The sequence below is a fragment of the Erpetoichthys calabaricus genome, chromosome 12, assembly GCF_900747795.2.
Source record: "Erpetoichthys calabaricus chromosome 12, fErpCal1.3, whole genome shotgun sequence".
NCBI lineage: Eukaryota > Metazoa > Chordata > Cladistia > Polypteriformes > Polypteridae > Erpetoichthys > Erpetoichthys calabaricus.
This window is the reverse complement of record NC_041405.2, coordinates 91,068,131-91,088,191: the sequence shown is the minus strand read 5'-3', so window position 1 is coordinate 91,088,191 and position 20,061 is coordinate 91,068,131. Positions and strand designations below refer to the sequence as shown.

At 36.0% G+C, this 20,061-nt stretch overlaps 1 protein-coding gene across 5 annotated transcripts in view; it reads left to right on the top strand.

Annotated features, from left to right (window-relative positions):
* The window catches only part of cul4b (cullin 4B), a 98,010-nt gene that overhangs the window by 48,159 nt on the left and 29,790 nt on the right, over positions 1–20,061 (top strand). The window contains exons 5-8 of one of the 5 annotated variants that reach the window (XM_051934947.1): positions 1,989–2,062; positions 13,816–13,978; positions 14,523–14,612; positions 14,917–14,999. The exons of 1 other annotated variant lie outside the window; for it this stretch is intronic. In XM_051934947.1, the coding sequence (XP_051790907.1) occupies positions 1,989–2,062; positions 13,816–13,978; positions 14,523–14,612; positions 14,917–14,999 (410 nt within the window). The remainder of the gene's footprint in view (positions 1–1,988; positions 2,063–13,815; positions 13,979–14,522; positions 14,613–14,916; positions 15,000–20,061) is intronic. 3 more of the 5 variants (XM_051934948.1, XM_051934950.1, XM_051934949.1) reach the window with 3 other exon arrangements.

Sequence of the window (20,061 nt, the reverse complement as noted above, 5' to 3'; positions counted from 1 at the left end):
TGCAGACAAATGGTAAGTTTTGGTGCTAAAAGCATTTTTACTTAAATAGTAATAAAAAGAAAGTTAATCTGAAATTCAAGTAAGCTTAAGGTTCTTTTCAACTAGTAATCGGTAGGATTGGCATATTTTATATTTATACATATAATTCTATATCTTAACTTTTAACATACTGTGAACTCTGAAGTTTCTTTAGTTCTTGTGTTGGTGTATACTAAAATTTGATTTAATCTTCATATAAGTCCGTATACATAAAGACAGTCTAATATATGAAATGTCACACATACTACTGTTTAAGGTGAAGGACGGAAAAGGCTGTGGATCTGAATGACAAGAGTAAAGATTTTAAGGTGTACCAATCAATGAAATAATATGCAGTTGTAAGTTTGAGTGAGTGCTCAAACCGCGGCTGGTAGGCAGATTTTAAATAAATAATTGCCACTCTCGTGTCTTTGTGTGGGGGTGTGGTAACATGGCGAAAGTGGTTCCTTCTGTGCGATGCGGGAGCAGACGGTCATGCACTTAGTGCACACGTGCAGGATTGGCCATGATCCTATTGGCACTGGGAACTGCTGATTGCCGCAGCTGTGCCATGTCCATGATTTAAAAGGGAAGCATGAGTACTAGACTGAGAAGTAAAGCTGATCGGAAAGAAAGGGGGAGATCGAGAGAAACAAAGAGAAAAGAAAACAAAAGGAGGTTGAAAGATGAACAAAGGGAAGGCAGGAGGTGGAGAGATCCAGTGCAAGTGAGTGGATGAGAGGTGGCAAAGGCAGACAGCTGTAAGTTACTGTGTTCTGAAACACAGAAACTAACAAGCATGACAATTACTTGAAACAGTGAAGTAAATCAATGAAGTGACAGTGGTTTAATTTTGGCATGTAAACATCTTACAGTTGTCAAGTAGTCTACTTTTTTTATAATTCTTAATTTTTTTGGAAACTGCTTTGAACAGAAAATAAAAATATTCTTTGGGATCAGACTCCTTAAAATGCATTTAGCATGTAGTTAAGTCCTGTGATGTGCACTCATGCTTAGTGAATGTGTCTGTGCCTAATTACAATATGCATTTGTTACCTAGAGCAGTCTGTACCTGGGAAATATCAGTCAAGGGCAGTAGTATTAAATGGAATGCAGTAATCATTATTTTGCACAATAAGGGTATTTAAGCAGTCATAAATATATTCATGATTAATATACAATATTTAGTGTGCAGCCTTAACACAGATTTCCTAGTTTTTTTTCTTAGTAAATGCACAACTTCTCATTATTTATTAGGATTTAGTGTTTCAGTTAGCACAGAACTGGAGTTGGTGAGCACGTATGGAAAAATATTACTCTTAGCAAAACTTAAAGTAATCTGCCTTTTTCTTCACTGCCTGCTTCGTATGTCATGTGGTTGGCATATTCACTTTTTATCTTAACTGACTTATATCCCACCAATTGTTTGTTTCATTATATAGCTCTTGGAAAAGAAACATTACTTCATTGTTACATTTATTATTTTCTTTTGATATCTTAGTTGAGGAAAGACCGAGGCACACCTCATTGTCTGTTCAGGGAAGCTATAATTATAAATATCTATGGTTGTCTCTCTTTAGTTTGTATGATTTGATGCAAAGTCACATGTTTTTAAACTTGTTGCTCAGTTCCATAATTTCTTTAATATAATGTTTCTAACCTCCAGTTTTCAGTAAAAGTTATGTTGTTAATAAGTACAGATGTACACATTTTTATAGCAGTGAAAAGTTTAACAACTGTTATTTTTTTAATTGCTTATCTTGACAAAGGTGTTTTTTTAAAGCACAATATGGATTTAATACTCTTGAGTGGAAGCCTGGCTGGTTTGTTATAGCATCACTCTATAGAACATTCCTCATTTAATCACTCATATCGGCACAATCCTGATATTTAACAAAGGTGGTAAATAGGTAATAACACATAGTGTAAAGTGTTATAAAATACAGTTTATTTGTTTGTTTTAATTGTAGATCATGATAAGAAGTATATTTTTGTTTTTGGATCGGACTTATGTTCTTCAGAACTCTATGCTGCCATCTATTTGGTAGGTTTCATTTTATACCTGTTATTTGATATTCATAGTGGAGTTAAATGACAAAATTAGAGGGCTTTGTCTATTTAAATTGTTATGCAATTTCTATTTTGTTTGCTAAAGTATGTTACATTATTTTCAGTGCCTCATGGTGATTCTTATTATTATTACATTATAAAGTACCTGAACTACTTTAATCACTGTATATGGACTAGACAAATTATTACATAATGTAGATGGAATACTTCTCTTATGTACAGCAAAAGTCTTTCACACATCTAAAAAACTTTTTTCTAATTAAGTAAACCAAGGAGAAATTAACGAATTACAAGTTAAAATAACAAATACATGGAAGTATACTAAATAGTTTTAGAAAGTAACATAAATATTGATAAATATCTACTAATTAACAATCAAAAATAAGTCAGAGTGAATAATTATAGAACAGAATAGAGTTAAGTTCCCATATAAAAGTATAACATTCAGAAGACATTAATAATAAATATTTTTATACTTGTACTCTGCACAATGTTAAGTAACAATAATTGATTGGTTGTAGTATTTTCCTTTTTAAACCGACACTAATGTACTGCAGTCATTTGTGCAATCTCCAGATGTGGCTCAGTACTCTTAATCATTTTGGCTTTAATAAAATTGAACGTATTCAGTAATTTTTTTTCCACAATGAGACCCCAGCACCCATATTCTCCATTATAAAATGCAAGAGCAGTCATATTCTGTTTGTTTGTTTGTTTGTTTATTTATTTTGCTTTGCATCAGAATGCAGTCTCAGTTTGATAGTAGTCTTATCAATATTCTGCAATTTGTTTAAGTACTTTCGTGCACCTTTCTGTATTTTAAATTTTCATGAAAGTATGTATAAACTTGTATGACATCTGAAACATCTGAATACTGAACTGGCCAATTCTAAAACCGATTCCCCTTTTTTTCTCTCTTTTGGGTGTTTTTCCTTTTTTCTTTATCCCTTTAAAAAAAATTTATACAAAGCTCCTGCATGACCAGATGCATAGGAGCCTTATGTTTTGTATTAAACTGTTAACATTGGTATTTTTATAGTTAAACTTGACCACATGTGTTGCCTGTTCATCTTTTATTAACAAAATGAAGTTCTGAAGAGTTGTTAGTGACTGTAAAATACTAAAAAATAATTTTGCTTAAAATACATAATTTTTACTAATAAAACGTGTACAAAAAGTATTTATCCACAGTTTATATGGCATGAAAGAAAATAAAATTATTTTCATAACAATTATGGTCATTTTGTTTAATTTTTTCTGTTGTGTATCTATCTAAAACAAAGCTTAATTTACAAACAAAAATTAAGTAGTTTTCACAATTTGTCTAACAAAAAAACATTCTTACGCACTGATTCAATAAACTGATATTGGAAGCTAAACACTGCTTAAATTTAAATATGTGCACTTTTAGGCTTTAATCATTTTTAATCATTAATGCACGTTAAAGTATATTTATTCAAGGGTTTCTTTTTTCTTTAAGTGTTCTTTTATCTTTTCTTTTTCTAATTGATACTGTGAGCTGCTGTGCTAAACACAAATTTGCTCACCATCTAAACTCAGACCAGCAGTATCCATTTTACTTGTGACAATATAAAAAACTCTGAATTCATTAAAGTGTTTTTTCTTTCCATCTTGCTATTCGTCTAATTGCACAGTACGACTCACCAGATTTCTTTTTCTCACTCCACTTTCTTTATTGTAAAGCCAAATATTCCATTCTGGTTAAGACTGCCTTGCTGCCCTCTGTTTACAGGACGTTTGCAGCCAAAACAAAATTGTATTAGCTTAACTATTATAATAACTTTGTGTACAGGAACACTACAACTAAATTATCATAATGTTTGGAAAAGCAGGATTAGAAAAAAACTTTTTTGTGATCAGCCAATTTACTGATCGCTGATAGTCTTTTGTAGTGAAAATCAGACAATTAGTCAGAGCATCAATACTATCTGGGTAAAACACCACCACATGGCTGGTTATGAGCCTGGTAGAGCAGGCAGAAAGAATAGTGAGACATTTTATCATCTGCAGTTGCAGATGATGATGCTTGAACTATGACACATTGGCTTTATTTATTATAATCTACAAACCTTTGTCTTTCACACCTGAAAATATTCTGGTGTTGTGCAACTGCAATATTCAGCTTTAAAGAGAGAAAACAAAATGTCATAGACTGGCCCTTTTGTGACTTAGACTGTCCTTTATAATTCATATATTATGCCAAAGTGCAAGTTATTGGATGTTTTTGTGTAGTTATCAAGAATCCAATTCAAAGTAACATTACTGATACAGTGAATTAGTATAACCTGCTCTGAGGCCACATTGCAAGAGCATAAGAGTAATTTTGGTAACAATGTTGGCCAATACAAATGCTGGACAAAGAAATTTAATGGCAAGGCTTGGTAACAGCTAGTGAAAGTAATTTGCAGACAAAATCAGCAAATGGATATATGGATAATAACACAATTGAAATAGCCAGATAAGCAGATCTAACACAAATATGATATCATAAATATCCTTAATTGAAATACCTAGATTAATGAGACATCTATTATCTTGACAGGTAGGTAGAAGATTAGAGGTCCTATCTAAAGGTTCTCCTTCCTATGATATACCTTCTTACAGTTTCATTTGGAACTGCAAGAAGACTTGCATTCTATAGCACACATTTTGATTACAAGATATAAGTATCAATTGTTTCAAGAAGATAAAATGGGAGAAAAATAGTTTACCACTTCATACTTAAGAATGGTTTTCAAATTGGAGACAAATTTAATTGGAAACCAATGTGTACCCTTGAGAGTCACGATCACCAGTTCTACCACTGAGCTACTGAGGTATATTTTAACCAGCTACAGATCTGCTTTCATGCTTAGCATCTTTCATAGACTCCCTGTGTGCACCACCTGTTAGAGCAGCTTTAGCTAAGAATCTGTAATAATTATTAAAACCTACATAAGAGATTATATTAATACATAAATCATTGTGGATTCAGCTAAAGTAATGCTCAAGGCCTTAGTCAGTATTATCTCACTTTTTGATCAGTTTTCATCCATAAACAAGACTAAAAACAGTTTGGTCAAATTATTAAAATTGGGCTTGACCCATCTGGACAAAATATTATTTGGCTCTACCTTAACCTAGATTGAGCTTCTTATGTAGACTAGAGTTTATCTTATATGCACATGGATTTAAAAAAAAAAAAAAGTTGCAAACTCAACAACAAAAAAGACCATTGCTATTAGTAGTATTTAGTTTATAAATCTTACCTGTTCTTGTATCGTTATCTTTTTTTTTAATTTTTTAAATTTTTTTTTTAATAAACATGTGAGGTGTTACAAAGGGCATCTTTTAGAGATCATAGGGCATGTTGGTCACCAGAGACTGAACAAATGAGAATTATCCAAATCCATGCTACTTTGCGAGCATTTAAAGTTTTACCCAATTCAAATGCTACTGGCAACTTTTTATCCAGTCAGTTTTTTTTTATTGATTTTGTTGTCATCATTCCATACAAATAGTCAATTTGTATAAAAAAATAGGATTGAAAACAAATCAACCCCCACCCCTGAGAAAGAGAGCTTGGCCAACGGAGTAAAACTTAAAGCTAGTAAAAATAAATAAATTGATGAGTTGATAGGTGGATAAAGATAAGTGGAGAAGAAAAAGAAATGGGAAGAGAATCTCTACTTCCTCAGTGCTTTAAGAGTTTATTCTAAAATATTATTGATTAGATCCTGCCAGGTTTTGAAAAAGTTCTGCATAAATCCTCTAACTAAGAATCTGATTTTTTCCAATTTCAAATAATATAAAACATCAGTTACCTACTGACTTAAAAGAGGAGAGTTAGGATTCTTCCAGTTTGGCAAAATACGTCTGCGTGCCAATAGTGTAGTGAAGGTAATTACAGTTTGTTTGTCCTTCTCCACTTTAAGCCCATCTGGAAGAACACCAAACACAGCTGTTAATGGGTTAGGAGGGATTGTGACCCCAAGGCTGTCTGAAAGGCACTTAAAAATGTTTGTCCAGAATGATGTTAATTTGGTGCAGGCCGAAAACATGTGACCCAGTGAAGCTGGAACTTGATTGCAGCATTCGCAGGTTCAGTTTTTCCCTGGAAACATTTTGGACAGTTTTAAGTGAGACACATGTGCTCGATATATAACTTTGAGTTGAATAATTGTATGCTTTGCGATAATGGAGCTCGAATGAATTCTCTGCATTGCTCCCTTCCACTCCTTTTCTGATATGTTGAGTGAGAGATCCTTTTCCCATTGTCCTCTTGGATCTTTGAAAGGGAGGGACTGTAAAATAATTTTATACTTTGCAGAAATGCTGTCTGTGTCCTCAAAACTGAGCAATATGTTTTCCAGCATAGAGGAAGGTGCAAATGAGGAAAATCGGGCAGGTTCTGTTTAACAAAGTTTCTAATTTGAAGATAGTGAAAGAAATGTGTTGCTGGAAAGTTAAATTTAGAATGTAATTGTTCATAGGATGCAAAGATGTTGTCTATATAAAGATCTCTAAGCAATTTAATCCCAAATGTTTTCCAGATATTAAAAACTGCATATGTTTGCGAGGGTTGAAAAAGGTGGTTCTCATGCAGAAGTGCCACCGATAAAAGATTCTTCATCTTAAAATGCTTTCTACATTGGTTCCATATTCTGAGTGAGTGAAGCACAATTGGGTTATTAGTATATTAGCGATAACTTCCATTTATTGGGGCACAAAGCATGGAATATAAAGAAGTACTGCAGGATTTTATTTCTATTGTGGACCAAACCTGTGTATGTTGATCTATTTGTGTCCAGGTTTTTATAGCTTGTATGTTTGCTGCCCGGTAATAAAACTGAAAGTTAGGTAGACCCATGCCACCTTCTGGCTTAGGTCTTTGTAGGGTCGCTCTTTGGATACGTGGATGTTTTAAGTTCCAAATAAATGAGGTTATGGTTGAATCTAATTGCTTAAAAATTATTTATTGATGTATATTGGAATATTTTGAAATAAAAAGAGAAGCTTAGAAAGATTATTTATCTTAACAACGTTAATTATTCCAGCTAGAGTGAGATGAAGGGTTGACCATCTATGCAAGTCTAGCTGAATTTTCTCCATACAGACGGCGAAATTTTGTTGATAAAGAGCTTTATGTTTACTTGTGATATTATCCCCTAGGTATTTAAACTGATCTGCAATAATAAAAGGGAAGGTGTCCAATATAATATTGTATGCTTGAAAATTCACTGGAAAGAGCACACTTTCATTCAGATTAATTCTGAGACCAGAGATCTTTTGAAATTCTTTAAGTGCTGTTAAGACTGCAGGCACAGTATTTTGTGGGTCTGATATATACAGTACCATATCATCTGCATATAGAGAAATTTTCTGTTCAATACCTTCTCTGATAATCCCCTTTATCTGATAAGCATTTCAACAGTGATCTGCCAGTGGTTCAATGGCAATTGCAAATAGCAGTGGTGACAAGGGGCATCCTTGTCTGGTACCATGTTCTAGCTGAAAGTAGTCTGAGCAAATGTTGTTAATTCAAACTGAAGCTTCTGGATTGGTATACAGTAGTTTGATCCATGCAGAAATGTTCGGGCCAAACCGAGATTTCTCTAATGTAGTGAAAAGGTAGTTCCATTCAATCATATCAAATGCTTTTTCTGCATCCAATGATAATAATATCTCTGGGGTGTTTGACTTTGCAGGTGAATATATTATATTAAACAGGCGTCAAAGATTGGAAGCTAAGTGTCGGCCTTTAATAAATCCAGTCTTATCTTGTGATATTACCGAAGGCAGCACTTTCACTATCCTTCTAGCTAGGACTTAGGAGAGTATCTTAACATCATTATTCAGAAGTGAAATTGGTCTGTATGATGCACATTGTAATAAGTCCTTACTTTGTTTAGGAAAGACGGTGATTTATGCTTGGTGAAAAATTTGAGGTAGAATGTGATTGTCTCTAGGTTCTGTAAATGTTGCTAATAAGAGGGGAGCTAGCTGAGTGGAGAATTTCTTATAAAATTCTATAGGGTAGCCATCAGGGCCTGCTGCTTTCCCGCTCTGAAGTGAGTTTATAGCATCTAGTAATTCTGATAGCGTCAGAGGTTTATCCAGTTCCTCTGCACTAAAAGTATCTATTTGTGGTATCTGTAATGTATCCAGAAATGCATTAGATTGTGTGTCGTCTTCTTTAAACTCAGTAGAATATAAGGATTTATAGTAGTCTCTAAATGTGTGCATTATAGTTTTATGGTCAATGATTTTATCTCCGTTCGTGTTGGTGATTGCTGGGATTGCATTGTGAACTTCTTGCTTGTGGATTTGTTGAGCTAAGAGCTTATTAGCTTTCTCTCCGTGTTCATAGTAATGATATCTTGATTTAAAAATGAGTTGTTTAGTTTCTTTGGTTGTTAAGAGGTTGAGCTCTGAATGCAGAGCCTGCCTTTTCCTATGAAGAGCCTCACTTGGACACCTGGCATGTTCTTGATCTATTGTAGTAATTTCGCTGGTTAGCTCGGATACCTTCTTGGTTTCTAATTTATTTCTATGGGAAAGATATGAAATATTCTGTCCTCTTAAGAAGGCCTTTAGAGTTTCCCAGAGTATTCCTGCAGAGGTCTCTGAGGATGTATTTTTCTCTAGGAAGAAACTGATTTGTTTTGATATAAATTCTGTACAGTTCTCATCTGCTAATAGAAGTGGGTTAAGACGCCATCTGCGAGATGAGTATGTGGGGCATAATGATTTTAGCTCTAAAATCAGAAGGGCATGGTCGGAAATAGGTCAGTTTTTACACAACAGAGTAATTGACATTTTGTGTAATGAATGAAACTGTTGTCAGTATGCAAATATACCCATTTTTAGGTGATGTTTCCTAATGTGGGAATATAGAGGTAAAATAGAATTGATCGTGGCATTGAGTTGCTAAAAAAAAAAAGTCTTTCTGTAGTCAATTTTTTAATCATCAAATAAATTACTTTTAAAAAATGCTTGATAATCTGCAGTCAATTTTGTGGATAATCATGTGAAAAGCCACATCTACATTTAAAATTGTCTCCTTTCAACATTAAAAACTAATATTAAAGTTGTTCTCTAGACATGACCAAATTTCAAATTGAAATCTAGTATAAAGGTTGTGGCACAGGCATAGTTGTTATAACACCTGAGTAAAGGAAATAAAAATAATAATAAAAAACAAATACGTTAATTTTAAGCATTAGTGTCATTTTTCTAGAGAAAAAAGAGTACTTATGCTTGAACTTTATTTTAAGATGGACAGAAATGTTAAAGAATAAGTTAAAATAAATGTTTCCTGGTTGCTTGGCTGCTTCCTCTCAAATCCACATGTTTACCCGGTACTCTCATTATCTTCTTAAGATAGTTTGAAATTTGACAGGTGACTTTAAATTGGCCTTATTTATAGAAGTGAATGTTGCAATGTGTACAACTGTACCTTGTGATGAACTGAAGCCCCTCCAGAGATTTTTGCCCTATGCCAAATGCATCTTCAATAGGCTCCTACTCTGGTATCGTGTTTTCCAAAAAATAGATTTAAGTTCATTCTATAAGTTGGTTGACAATGTGGCTGCACAATTAAGTCTTTGAATCTTCTCTTTCTCTGGCAGTTTAAAAAGACTGTTAACTTCATTGAAAACCAAAACATCTAATTTAGATTTACACACCAGAATAACTGTAAAATTTGAGTCTAAAAGATCTGAGTTGCACCTCTCATAAGCAGTGCTGCAGGTTGGAGTGTAGGTGTTTGAATAATGCTTGGATAGTTTACCACCATTAACAATCTTCATTTAAATGTACAATAAAATGCAGGATTTCATTATTGTTCTGTGTTGCCATTGTCAAATTAAAATATAGACCATGTAGAAGACAAAAAAACAATATTCACATTGTGTGATAAGAACGGGCATCCTGGCCAAGTAGGGGCATGGTTTATTACCTGGATAGGAGGCCCAGCAGGAATGATGGATGAACTGGCCAGCAAAGATAACTTTCTGCCCAAAATAATGGATGGACCATTAGAAGCCGGAACTTGGGTAGTTCCATCAATCATTTAGTAGGCGGCAGTGGTCCTCGCATGAGAGCCCAGTCGAGACACCTGCAGGGGTCCTTGAGATATGGAGTCATGGTTCCTATGTTCTAATAGAGGGTGCCGTCGATGGAGGACCTTCCTACTTTCATTATGGCCCGGAAGTGCTTCCCGGAGGACATGGCACAGCCCTGGACGCATTCTCAGGTCCAGCATGAAAGGAAGCCCACTGCCACACATGGACAACCCAGAGTCAGGAGGGAGAGGATGATGCTTGTCGGGAGGACTAGAGGCAGAAGACTGAGAGGAAGAAGAAAGGATGGTGTGATTTATTATATTGTGCATATACAGTTGTGGCCAAATGTTTTGAAAGTGACACAAAAATATTAATTTTCACAAAGTTTGCTGCTTCAGTTTTTATGATGGCAAGGATCGGCTCTGAGCCCTTTCTTATTTGCAATGGTGATGGACAGGTTGACAGACGAGATTAGACAGGGGTCCCCATGGATTATGATGTTTGCTGATGACATTGTGATCTGTAGCGATAGTAGGGAGCAGGTTGAGGAGACCCTGGAGAGGTGGAGATATGCTCTAGAGAGGAGAGGAATGAAGGTCAGTAGGAACAAGACAGAATACATGTGTGTAAATGAGGGAGGTCAGTGGAATGGTGAGGATGCAGGGAATAGAGTTGGCGAAGGTGGATGAGTTTAAATACTTGGGATCAACAGTACAGGGGGGATTGTGGAAGAGAGGTGAAAAAGAGAGTGCAGGCAGGGTGGAATGGGTGGAGAAGAGTGTCAGGAGTAATTTGTGACAGACGGGTATCAGCAAGAGTGAAAGGGAAGGTCTACAGGACGGTAGTGAGACCAGCTATGTTATATGAGGTAGCAGAGTTAAAGATGCTAAGATTTGCACTGGGTGTGACGAGGATGGATAGGATTAGAAATGAGTACATTAGAGGGTCAGCTCAAGTTGGATGGTTGGGAGACAAAGTCAGAGAGGCGAGATTGCATTGGTTTGGACATGTGCAGAGGAGAGATGCTGGGTAAATTGGGAGAAGGATGCTAAGGATAGAGCTGCCAGGGAAGAGGAAAGCCTAAGCGAAGGTTTATGGATGTGGTGAGAGAGGACATGCAGGTGATGGGTGTAACAGAACAAGATGCAGAGGACAGGAAGATATGAGGAAGATGATCCGCTGTGGCAACCCCAAACGGGAGTAGCCGAAAGAAGAAGAATTTGCATATACTCCAGAATTTAATGAAGAGGGATCAGATGAATTGCAATTAATTGCAAAGTCCCTCTTTGCCATGAAAATGAACTTAATCCCCAATAAAACCATTTCCACCGCTGTTGTCAAGAAGTTGATTCAGCTGCGGGATCGGGACACCACCAGTGCAGAGCTTGCTCAGGAATGGCAGGAGGCAGGTGTGAGTGCATCTGCACACAGAATGAGGCGAATACTTTTTGAGGATGGCCTGGTGTCAAGAAGGGCAGCAAAGAAGTTACTTCTCTTCAAATAAAACATCAGGGACAGACTGATATTCTGCAAAAGGTACAGGGATTGAACTGCTGAGGACTGGGGTAAAGTAATTTTCTCTGATGAATCCCGTTTCAGATTGTTAGGGGCATCCGGAAAAAAGATTGTCTGTAGAAAAAAAGGTGAGCGCTACCATCAGTCCTGTGTCATGCCAACAGTAAAGCATCCTGAGAGCATTCATGTGTGGGGTTGCTTTTCAGCCAAGGGAAAGCCATGAAAAAAGAATGGTACCAAAACATCTTCCGAGACCAACTTCTCCCAACCGTCCAAGAACAGTTTGGTGACGAACGATGCCTTTTCCAGCGTGATAGAGCACCGTGCCATAAGGCAAAAGTGATAACAAAGTGGCTCGGGGAACAAAACCTCAAAATTTTGGGTCTATTGGCAGGACACTCCCCAGACCTTAATCCCATTGAGAACTTGTGGTCAATCCTCAAGAGGCGGGTGGAGAAACAAAAACCCTCAAATTCTGACAAGCTCCAAGAATTGATTATGCAAGAATGGTCTGTCATCAGTCAAGATTTGGCCCAGAAGTTGATTGACAGCATGCCAGCATGAATTGTAGTGGTCTTGAAAAAGAAGGGCCAACACTGCAAATATTGACTCTTTGCATAAATCTAATGTAACTGTCAATAAAAGCCTTTGAAATGTGTGAAATCCGTGTCATTATACTTCAGTATACCATAGGAACATCTGACAGACATCTAAAAACACTGAAGCAGCAGACTTTATGAAAGCCAATATTTGTGTCATTCTCAAAAGTTTTGGCAATTACTGTACTTTGACTGTGCTTACTGTCTGGGAAAATATTTGGAAGTCTCCCACTGAAATACATAAAGCCAGTGTTGTGCTTGTGGAACATGTGTCGGAGTCAGGTTTGGGGAGCTGGTTTGCCCCCTGTTGGCCACATCATCTTTGGAATACCACAGGCTAGCATGCAACATAACCTTAAGGATACTGTGCATTGCAGAGAGCAGTATTTGAGAAGACTACACAAGGTACACTTTAAATGCAGTATTATTTAGCTTGTGAAGCAGTAACATTTTGGTTGGAGGAATAAATGGTGCTTAACAAATTAATTAGTTCTGCAAGTCAAAACAACATTTTTTTCAGGCTTCAATCGTAAAGTAATTGTTGACATTAATATGCATGCATATCCAAATCAAGTCAATTAAGTTCTCCAGGTGTGCTTTCAGTTCAATTTATGTTCATAAATTACTTAGTAAAAGATGTCTGTATATCAGTTTATATAAAATAAAATGTAAAAGCATTTGTTAAAGATCATGTTTTTAAGTGTTAAATTTATTCAATTACTATATTAGGTAAAAATCAGATAAATATCAGAATATAAATGTTTTAATGCAATGTAGTAAACAAAATTAATATTTTTCATTTCTGTTGATCTCTCAAGTTTCCTTGTGTTTTAACATGTTATTTAAATGAAATTGTTCAATAGAATTCTATACATGCTGGTGTCTTAAAAGATGGATGATCCATTATAAGCAGAATGTTTGCAAAAAGGAGACTTGACACTAACCATACATGCAATAATCTGTAGGAAAATGCATAACATGAACATACACTTCATTGAATCTTTTATTAGCTCATTTAATACTGTCACATCACTTAATGTTACATGCACACTGAGTGTTTTTCTAACAATGTAAACCATCCTGGAAAAATTATGATAGCCATAAACATAATACAACATTTGTTTTTTATATGCCATGCTGCAAATAATATTTTGAAATAGTTTTCTTCATTAAGGTAAAGCGTGTATCTTCAAATCATACAATAAATAAAAGATATCGATGCTTTTATGCATGTTGGATGATATGGATTTAATATTTTTATAATGCAATATCAGTCACTGTGTCTGTTTATCATTTCAAACCATTTTGCTTTTTAAGGTTGTGTGTCCAAAAAAAAGTATTTTACTGTTCTTTAGTATATAAAATGTTCAATTTTTGACAGGCATTTATTCTTGAAGTTTATAAAATACATTTTGATGATTAATATACTCCAGTTTTCATGTGTACATTGTTCTGCTGTTTTTCATTTTTAGGAAGTACTTTTCAGTATGCAGTTTTTGGTCTAATAACCACCTTTCCCCTCAAAATAACTGCTGTTTTATTTATAGGGACATGGGTTTGGATTTGTTTAGATTCTATATAATTAGTGATCAAAAAGTTCAGAATAAAACGATTGATGGTATTCTACTATTAATTGAGAGAGAACGAAATGGTGAAGCCATTGACCGAAGCTTGCTACGAAGCCTCCTAAGTATGCTCTCAGATTTACAAGTAAGCACCTTATTTTGTATTAGTTTTCTTAAATTATTGTTAATTTATTTTTGTGTTGTCTTGCTTTGCTCATTTTTTTCATGTGTGCATGTGTGTACAGACACATTACAACAAGAACTAAAATCTTTTTATTCCATGTGATTTATTTCTGCAAATTGGATTACTTGATACATTTAAAGTAAATGTGTAATTGTTTTCACTAGTATTGTTTGGTAAGTAATTAATCAGATAGATAGATAGATAGATAGATAGATAGATAGATAGATAGATAGATAGATAGATAGATAGATAGATAGATAGATAGATAGATACTTTATTAATCCCAATGGGAAATTCACATTCTTCAGCAGCAGCATACTGATACAATAAATAATATTAAAGAATGATAATAATGCAGGTGAAAAACAGACAATAACTATGTATAATGTTAAATTTAATCAGGTTCGTTGTTTTAATTTATGTTTTGTTAAATTAGGATTTAGAGGCCATACATAGTAAAACTGCAGTTATGAAGTCTCAAATTAACTTCTTCACTCTCAAATAGATATACCAGGATTCATTTGAACATCGTTTCCTAGAAGAAACCAACCGTCTATATGCAGCTGAAGGTCAAAGGCTTATGCAGGAACGAGAGGTAATCTGATATTAAAAATAATAAGATTTTGAGATTTGCTAAAAAATTTTCTTAAGTTGTCAAGTAGACTTTATTTTTGGTTTTGCACTGAAGATTTTGTTTCACTTAGAATTAGTGACAGTTGCTAAGTTCTTTAAGACACTAAGTGAGCAGATTATCCTTCTAAATGAGTACTCGTAAGCTATTTTTTAAAATCCAGTTTTGCAAACATGTAGTGGAAAGTTCATGGAATGTACTATTTTTGTTTATTTTTTATTGTAGGTGTGTTCATTGCTTTAGATTTTTTTTTTTTTTTTTTTTGTAGGTTCCAGAATATTTACATCATGTAAATAAGCGTTTAGAAGAAGAAGCTGATAGAGTAATTACATATTTAGATCAGAGTACACAGTAAGTTCATTTACTTTTTTCAAACATGTAAAGCATTATTACCCTTTGAAATAAACTGTTAATGCTGTTGTGTTTGTGCATCATGGAAACATTGATGTGTCTGAAAAGCACGCATACAAATGGCTTTGCTTCTTTTTAGAGTGTGTGCACAGATGATTTGCGTCCTAGTCTGTTCAAGCCTTCTATGCACAACCCTGTGCAGTTGCTGAATCCCCTGGATTTTCTGATGAAGTTTTTTCTTTGCATTTACATATTAATCTTAGAGATACTTCCATTTCTGCCTGCACAGACTTTAATCTTTGCTCAGGATCTGGGTGATTATTCACCATGAATCTGAGGACATTTGGCTGTCACTCTTTGTTTTTCATGTTGGATGTTGTATGTGTGGGTAGCAACACTTCACGCAACCATCCCTCTAGTGAGTGCTTGTTTTCTTGTCAAGCACATATGCAGTCAAAGTTGGCTGTTCAAATCCTACATGGAGCATTCTACAAAGATGTGCATATTTATTTATTAATTAATTTCAAGGGTACCAAGTTAAGGGCTATAGTTCCACATTTTTCACAGTGTAACTGTTAAAGACAACTTTTTTTTTTTTAAGCCAAAATTCAACTTTTATTGCTTTATTGGGGTTTCAATGAAAGTAACACTATATGGGGAAATGTGGCTTGCTAGCTTGAGGTGGTAGACCTGCCCAGTAATGGAAAGAAACTGCTTTCCCCTCAGTGCTGCTGGGACAGACAACTTTGTACTGTATTTTACAAGGTTATTGTAGTTTTGCCTGGCGATTCTAAATTGGCCCTAGTATGTGCTTGGTGTGTGGGTGTGTTTGTGTGTGTCCTGTGGTGGGTTGGCACCCTGCCTGGGATTGGTTCCTGCCTTGTTCCCTGTGTTGGCTGGGATTGGCTCCAGCAGACTCCCGTGACCCTGTGTTCGGATTCAGCGGGTTGGAAAATGGATGGATGGATATTAGTTTTTGTTTCTATTTTATTTTTGATCTTACTGGGAAATTCAGTTTAGTTTTAGTTTTCCTTCCATCGTGTATTTTTAATTTTAATTTAGTTTTTATTTCACAAAGACATTTCTGTTTTTTATATACATAATATATGTATAATTAATTTCTAGCAACAATACTATATATATGAAATACTGTATGTATGACAAGGCTGATGTTAACAATAAAAACAGTATGATATTTCAACTATGTATTTTCAGAAAGAGAGAGAGATTGAATACAGGGAGACAAATATTTTAAAACATAATTCTGCCAACAGATTATTTTCACAATATCACATATTTTCACCTGTGAATGTAAAACTAAAGTTAAATTAATAAATATAGAATAAATGCAAAAACACATTGGTAGTCTGTTATCCACCGTTTGGCAGACTATCTTCACTTACCTACCTGCCAATCCAGGAATTAAGCAAAAGTGATTTGTGAACAACAATAAGCTGATCACGTATGTTGACCTAGTCCAGGGGTGGGCAAAGTACGGCCCACGGGCCAAATCCGGCCCGTTGGTCTTTTTAATCCGGCCCGTCGAAGATTGGTACAAAATTGCCCAAATCAAATCATATCATAATTATGACTACAATCATTTGACCTTGTCCTGTAATGCCTGGCGTTCCACCAGGTGGCGCATTAGGCGCAGTGATACATTGACTTGATTTTGCGGAGCCCAGGTTACTCTGTTATTACTCTGCTACTGCTGTGAACCCATCTGCAACAATGAGTGGGCCAAAGAAAAGAAAAGTCGACAGTGAGTGCCAAGTGTTTAATAAGGAATGGACAACTAAATACTTTTTCACTGAAGTCCGGTCAAAGGCTGTATGTCTTATTTGCCAAGAAACCGTCACTTTTCCACCAAGCATGCTAATTACGCTAACAACCAGTCAACACAAGAACGGATGGCTACTGCTCAGAGGTTGGCAGCTAGTTTGCAGGCTCAGCAAAACACCTTTATCCGACAAACTGCCATCCAAGAGTCAAGCACGAAGGCAAGTTATGTGCTGGCATTCAAATTAGCAAAGACCAGCAAGCCTTTCTCCGAAGGGGAGTTTCTCAAAGAGTGCATGGTAGAGACAGCAGGTATCTTGTGTCCTGAGAGCAAGAACAAATTTGAAAAAAATAGCTTATCACGCAGGACAGCGACTCGCCGTGTTAAGCTAAATGACGAAGACTTAGCTAGCAAGTTAAGCAAAAATGCTGAGTCATTTACATTATATTCCTTGGCACTGGACGAAAGTAATGACATAAAGGACACCGCTCAGCTTTTAATTTTTATCAGAGGGATTAATGACATTTTTGAGATAACAGAGGAGTTTTTGGCCATGGAATCCCTAAAGGGGAAAACGAGGGGAGAGGACTTATATGATAGCGTGTCGGGGGTCATAAATAGGCACAAACTACCTTGGAGTACGCTCGCCAATGTTACCACAGATGGATCGCCAAATCTGACTGGAAAAAACGTTGGGTTGCTCAAAAGAATCCAGGAGAGGGTAAAGGAGGACAACCCTGAGCAGGAGGTAATTTTCTTACACTGCCTAATCCACCAGGAAGCACTGTGTAAATCCGTATTGCAGTTGCACTACGTAATGAAGCCAGTTGTAAAACTCGTTAACTTTATTTGAGTGAGGGGACTTCAGCGTTGTCAGTTTATTGCTTTTCTTGAAGAAATTGACGCTGATCACCAGGACTTGCTTTACCAGTATGTCGACGAGTGTGGGAGCTCAAACAGGAGATTATCTCATTTTTGGAGCTACTTGAGAAAGCTGACGATTTTCCTGAGCTGAGTGACACAGATTGGCTCTGTGATTTAGCTTTTGCTGTGGACATACTGACACACATGAATGAGCTGAACGTGAAGCTACAAGGGAAATACCAGTTTGTGCATGAAATGTACACAAACGTCAGAGCCTTCAAAACCAAGCTAGCTTTATTCTCAAAGCAAATGTCAAACAACTCATTTGCTCATTTCCCCACACTGGCTATGCTGAAAGAGGCCCCTCGACTTGTGAAAAAATACAGGAAATCACTGGACGACCTGCATGGAGAATTCTGGCGTCGGTTCTCTGATTTTGGAAAAATTTACAAGTCACTTCAGCTGGTGTCATGTCCCTTCACACAGGACCCTGAAATGGCGCCACAGGAGTTGCAGTTGGAACTGATTGATCTCCAATGTGACACCGTCTTAAAGGTGAAGTTCAACTCTCTTAAACTGGATGAGTTTTATGCTTCATTAAGCGCAGCCAAATTTCCAAACATCCAGAAGATGGCACAGAGGATGCTGGTGTTGTTTGGCTCTACGTATGTGGGTGAACAGACTTTTAGTGTGATGAACACCAACAAAGCACCCCACAGATCCCAGTTGAGCGATGAACACCTCAGATCTGTTCTGAGAATTGCCACAACAAAACCAGCACCAGATTTCGATGTACTGGCAAAAAAGGGTGATCAACAACACTGTTCCCACTAAAAGTGAATGTAAATATTAACACTGTAATGCCTTTTTTATGTTTATGTTTGATATGTATGCATCTAGTGCTGGTACGGCCCGTCTGTCAAATGTTAAAAGTCAATGTGGCCCCTGAGACAAAAGGTTTGCCCACCCCTGACCTAGTCAGTCTCTGGTCAGTGCCGTTTTACTTTTAAAAAATGATTTCTCCTGTGTGAAGTGGCAGGTGAATTATTGTCAACAAAACGTAGACACTTGAGAAACAAACTGAAACGTTACTCATGATTTTTCTGTCCATACAGTAAAGGTTTCGTTGACCAGCACATTCCAACTTCAGGCGTTTGAATTACATTTTGATATACAAGAAGTGCAGCTCGTTATAACAGACATCAGACTCATACAGCCTGGAATTTAGCTTAGTGTGTATTGCTGCATTGATTGCTCTGTACACACTCTATCTTGGGCTCAGTTAGAATTACAGCTAGCATGCCGTCATTTATGAAAAGACTGAAATTCTGTAAGGGATTGTCTGTATCTAATACAGCAGTAAACGGCAGTTTTGAAAGTTGCCGATCACTTTCAAACCAAAGTCATCACTTTGGTATGCTTCACTAACACTTGAACCATAACATATCATGCTGCCACTCTCAGCTCCTGAAGAACTGTCATTATTGTCACACAGTAAATCGCTTTCTTCATCACATGCTTTACACACCCGTATTCCGTTTGCTCTGTCACCACAAATGCTGTGTGAACACCCGCCCTCCATCACCAGCCGCCATATACTATACATGCAGACGGCTCATGGTGGATGACTTTGTTTTAGAGTTAAGTTACAAGGGTTAATCTGATTGTATGGAATGTTGCATGTTTTTAATAAATTCAATAAAAGATTAAAAAAAAAAGTTACAAGAGTTAAAGACTAACGGCAGGAATATTTGTTGAAAAACCAAATATGAAATTCTTATGAATATATTTTGATTAATTTTGGGACCCCTGCAGCTCAGGTTAGCCCTTGCATGAGTCCAGTTGTTACGAAAACTAAAAATATTTTTAGAAATTACTATTACAAAATTACTATTACTATTCAGCTACTTTAATAGTTTAGTTTTAGGCTTTGTTAATTATTTAATTTCAGTTTATAAAACTTTTTTTTTATTAATAGTTTTAGATTCGATTTTAGTTTTCGTTAACGATAATAACATTGGTATTTAAGTGGATCCAAAAAACTGCTGGATGGATGTGAAAAAAGCAAGTCTGTTTAAAGTATCATTGAAACCGTTTATAACTACTACAAGAGCAGCATCAATTGAATACACAAACTGAAAGTGGTTCAGTTATTTGCTGCCTCAGCAGTACTGGGCAATAGGTGGAAAACATCTATTGACAGGGTTCCAGACTATTACACAATGAAAAAGAGACTTCTAACTAAGGCTTATTGTCAGAGTATGGGAAGAAGGCGGAGTGGAGAATGTTTTTTGGATAAGAGTACAGCTGAGTGCTGACAAGAGGCCAGCCGTAACAAATTGCAAACACCTTTGTACACGTTTATTTTTTTTTAGTTTGTTATGTTAGTAAAATTTGTACCTTCTGTCTGTGCAGATC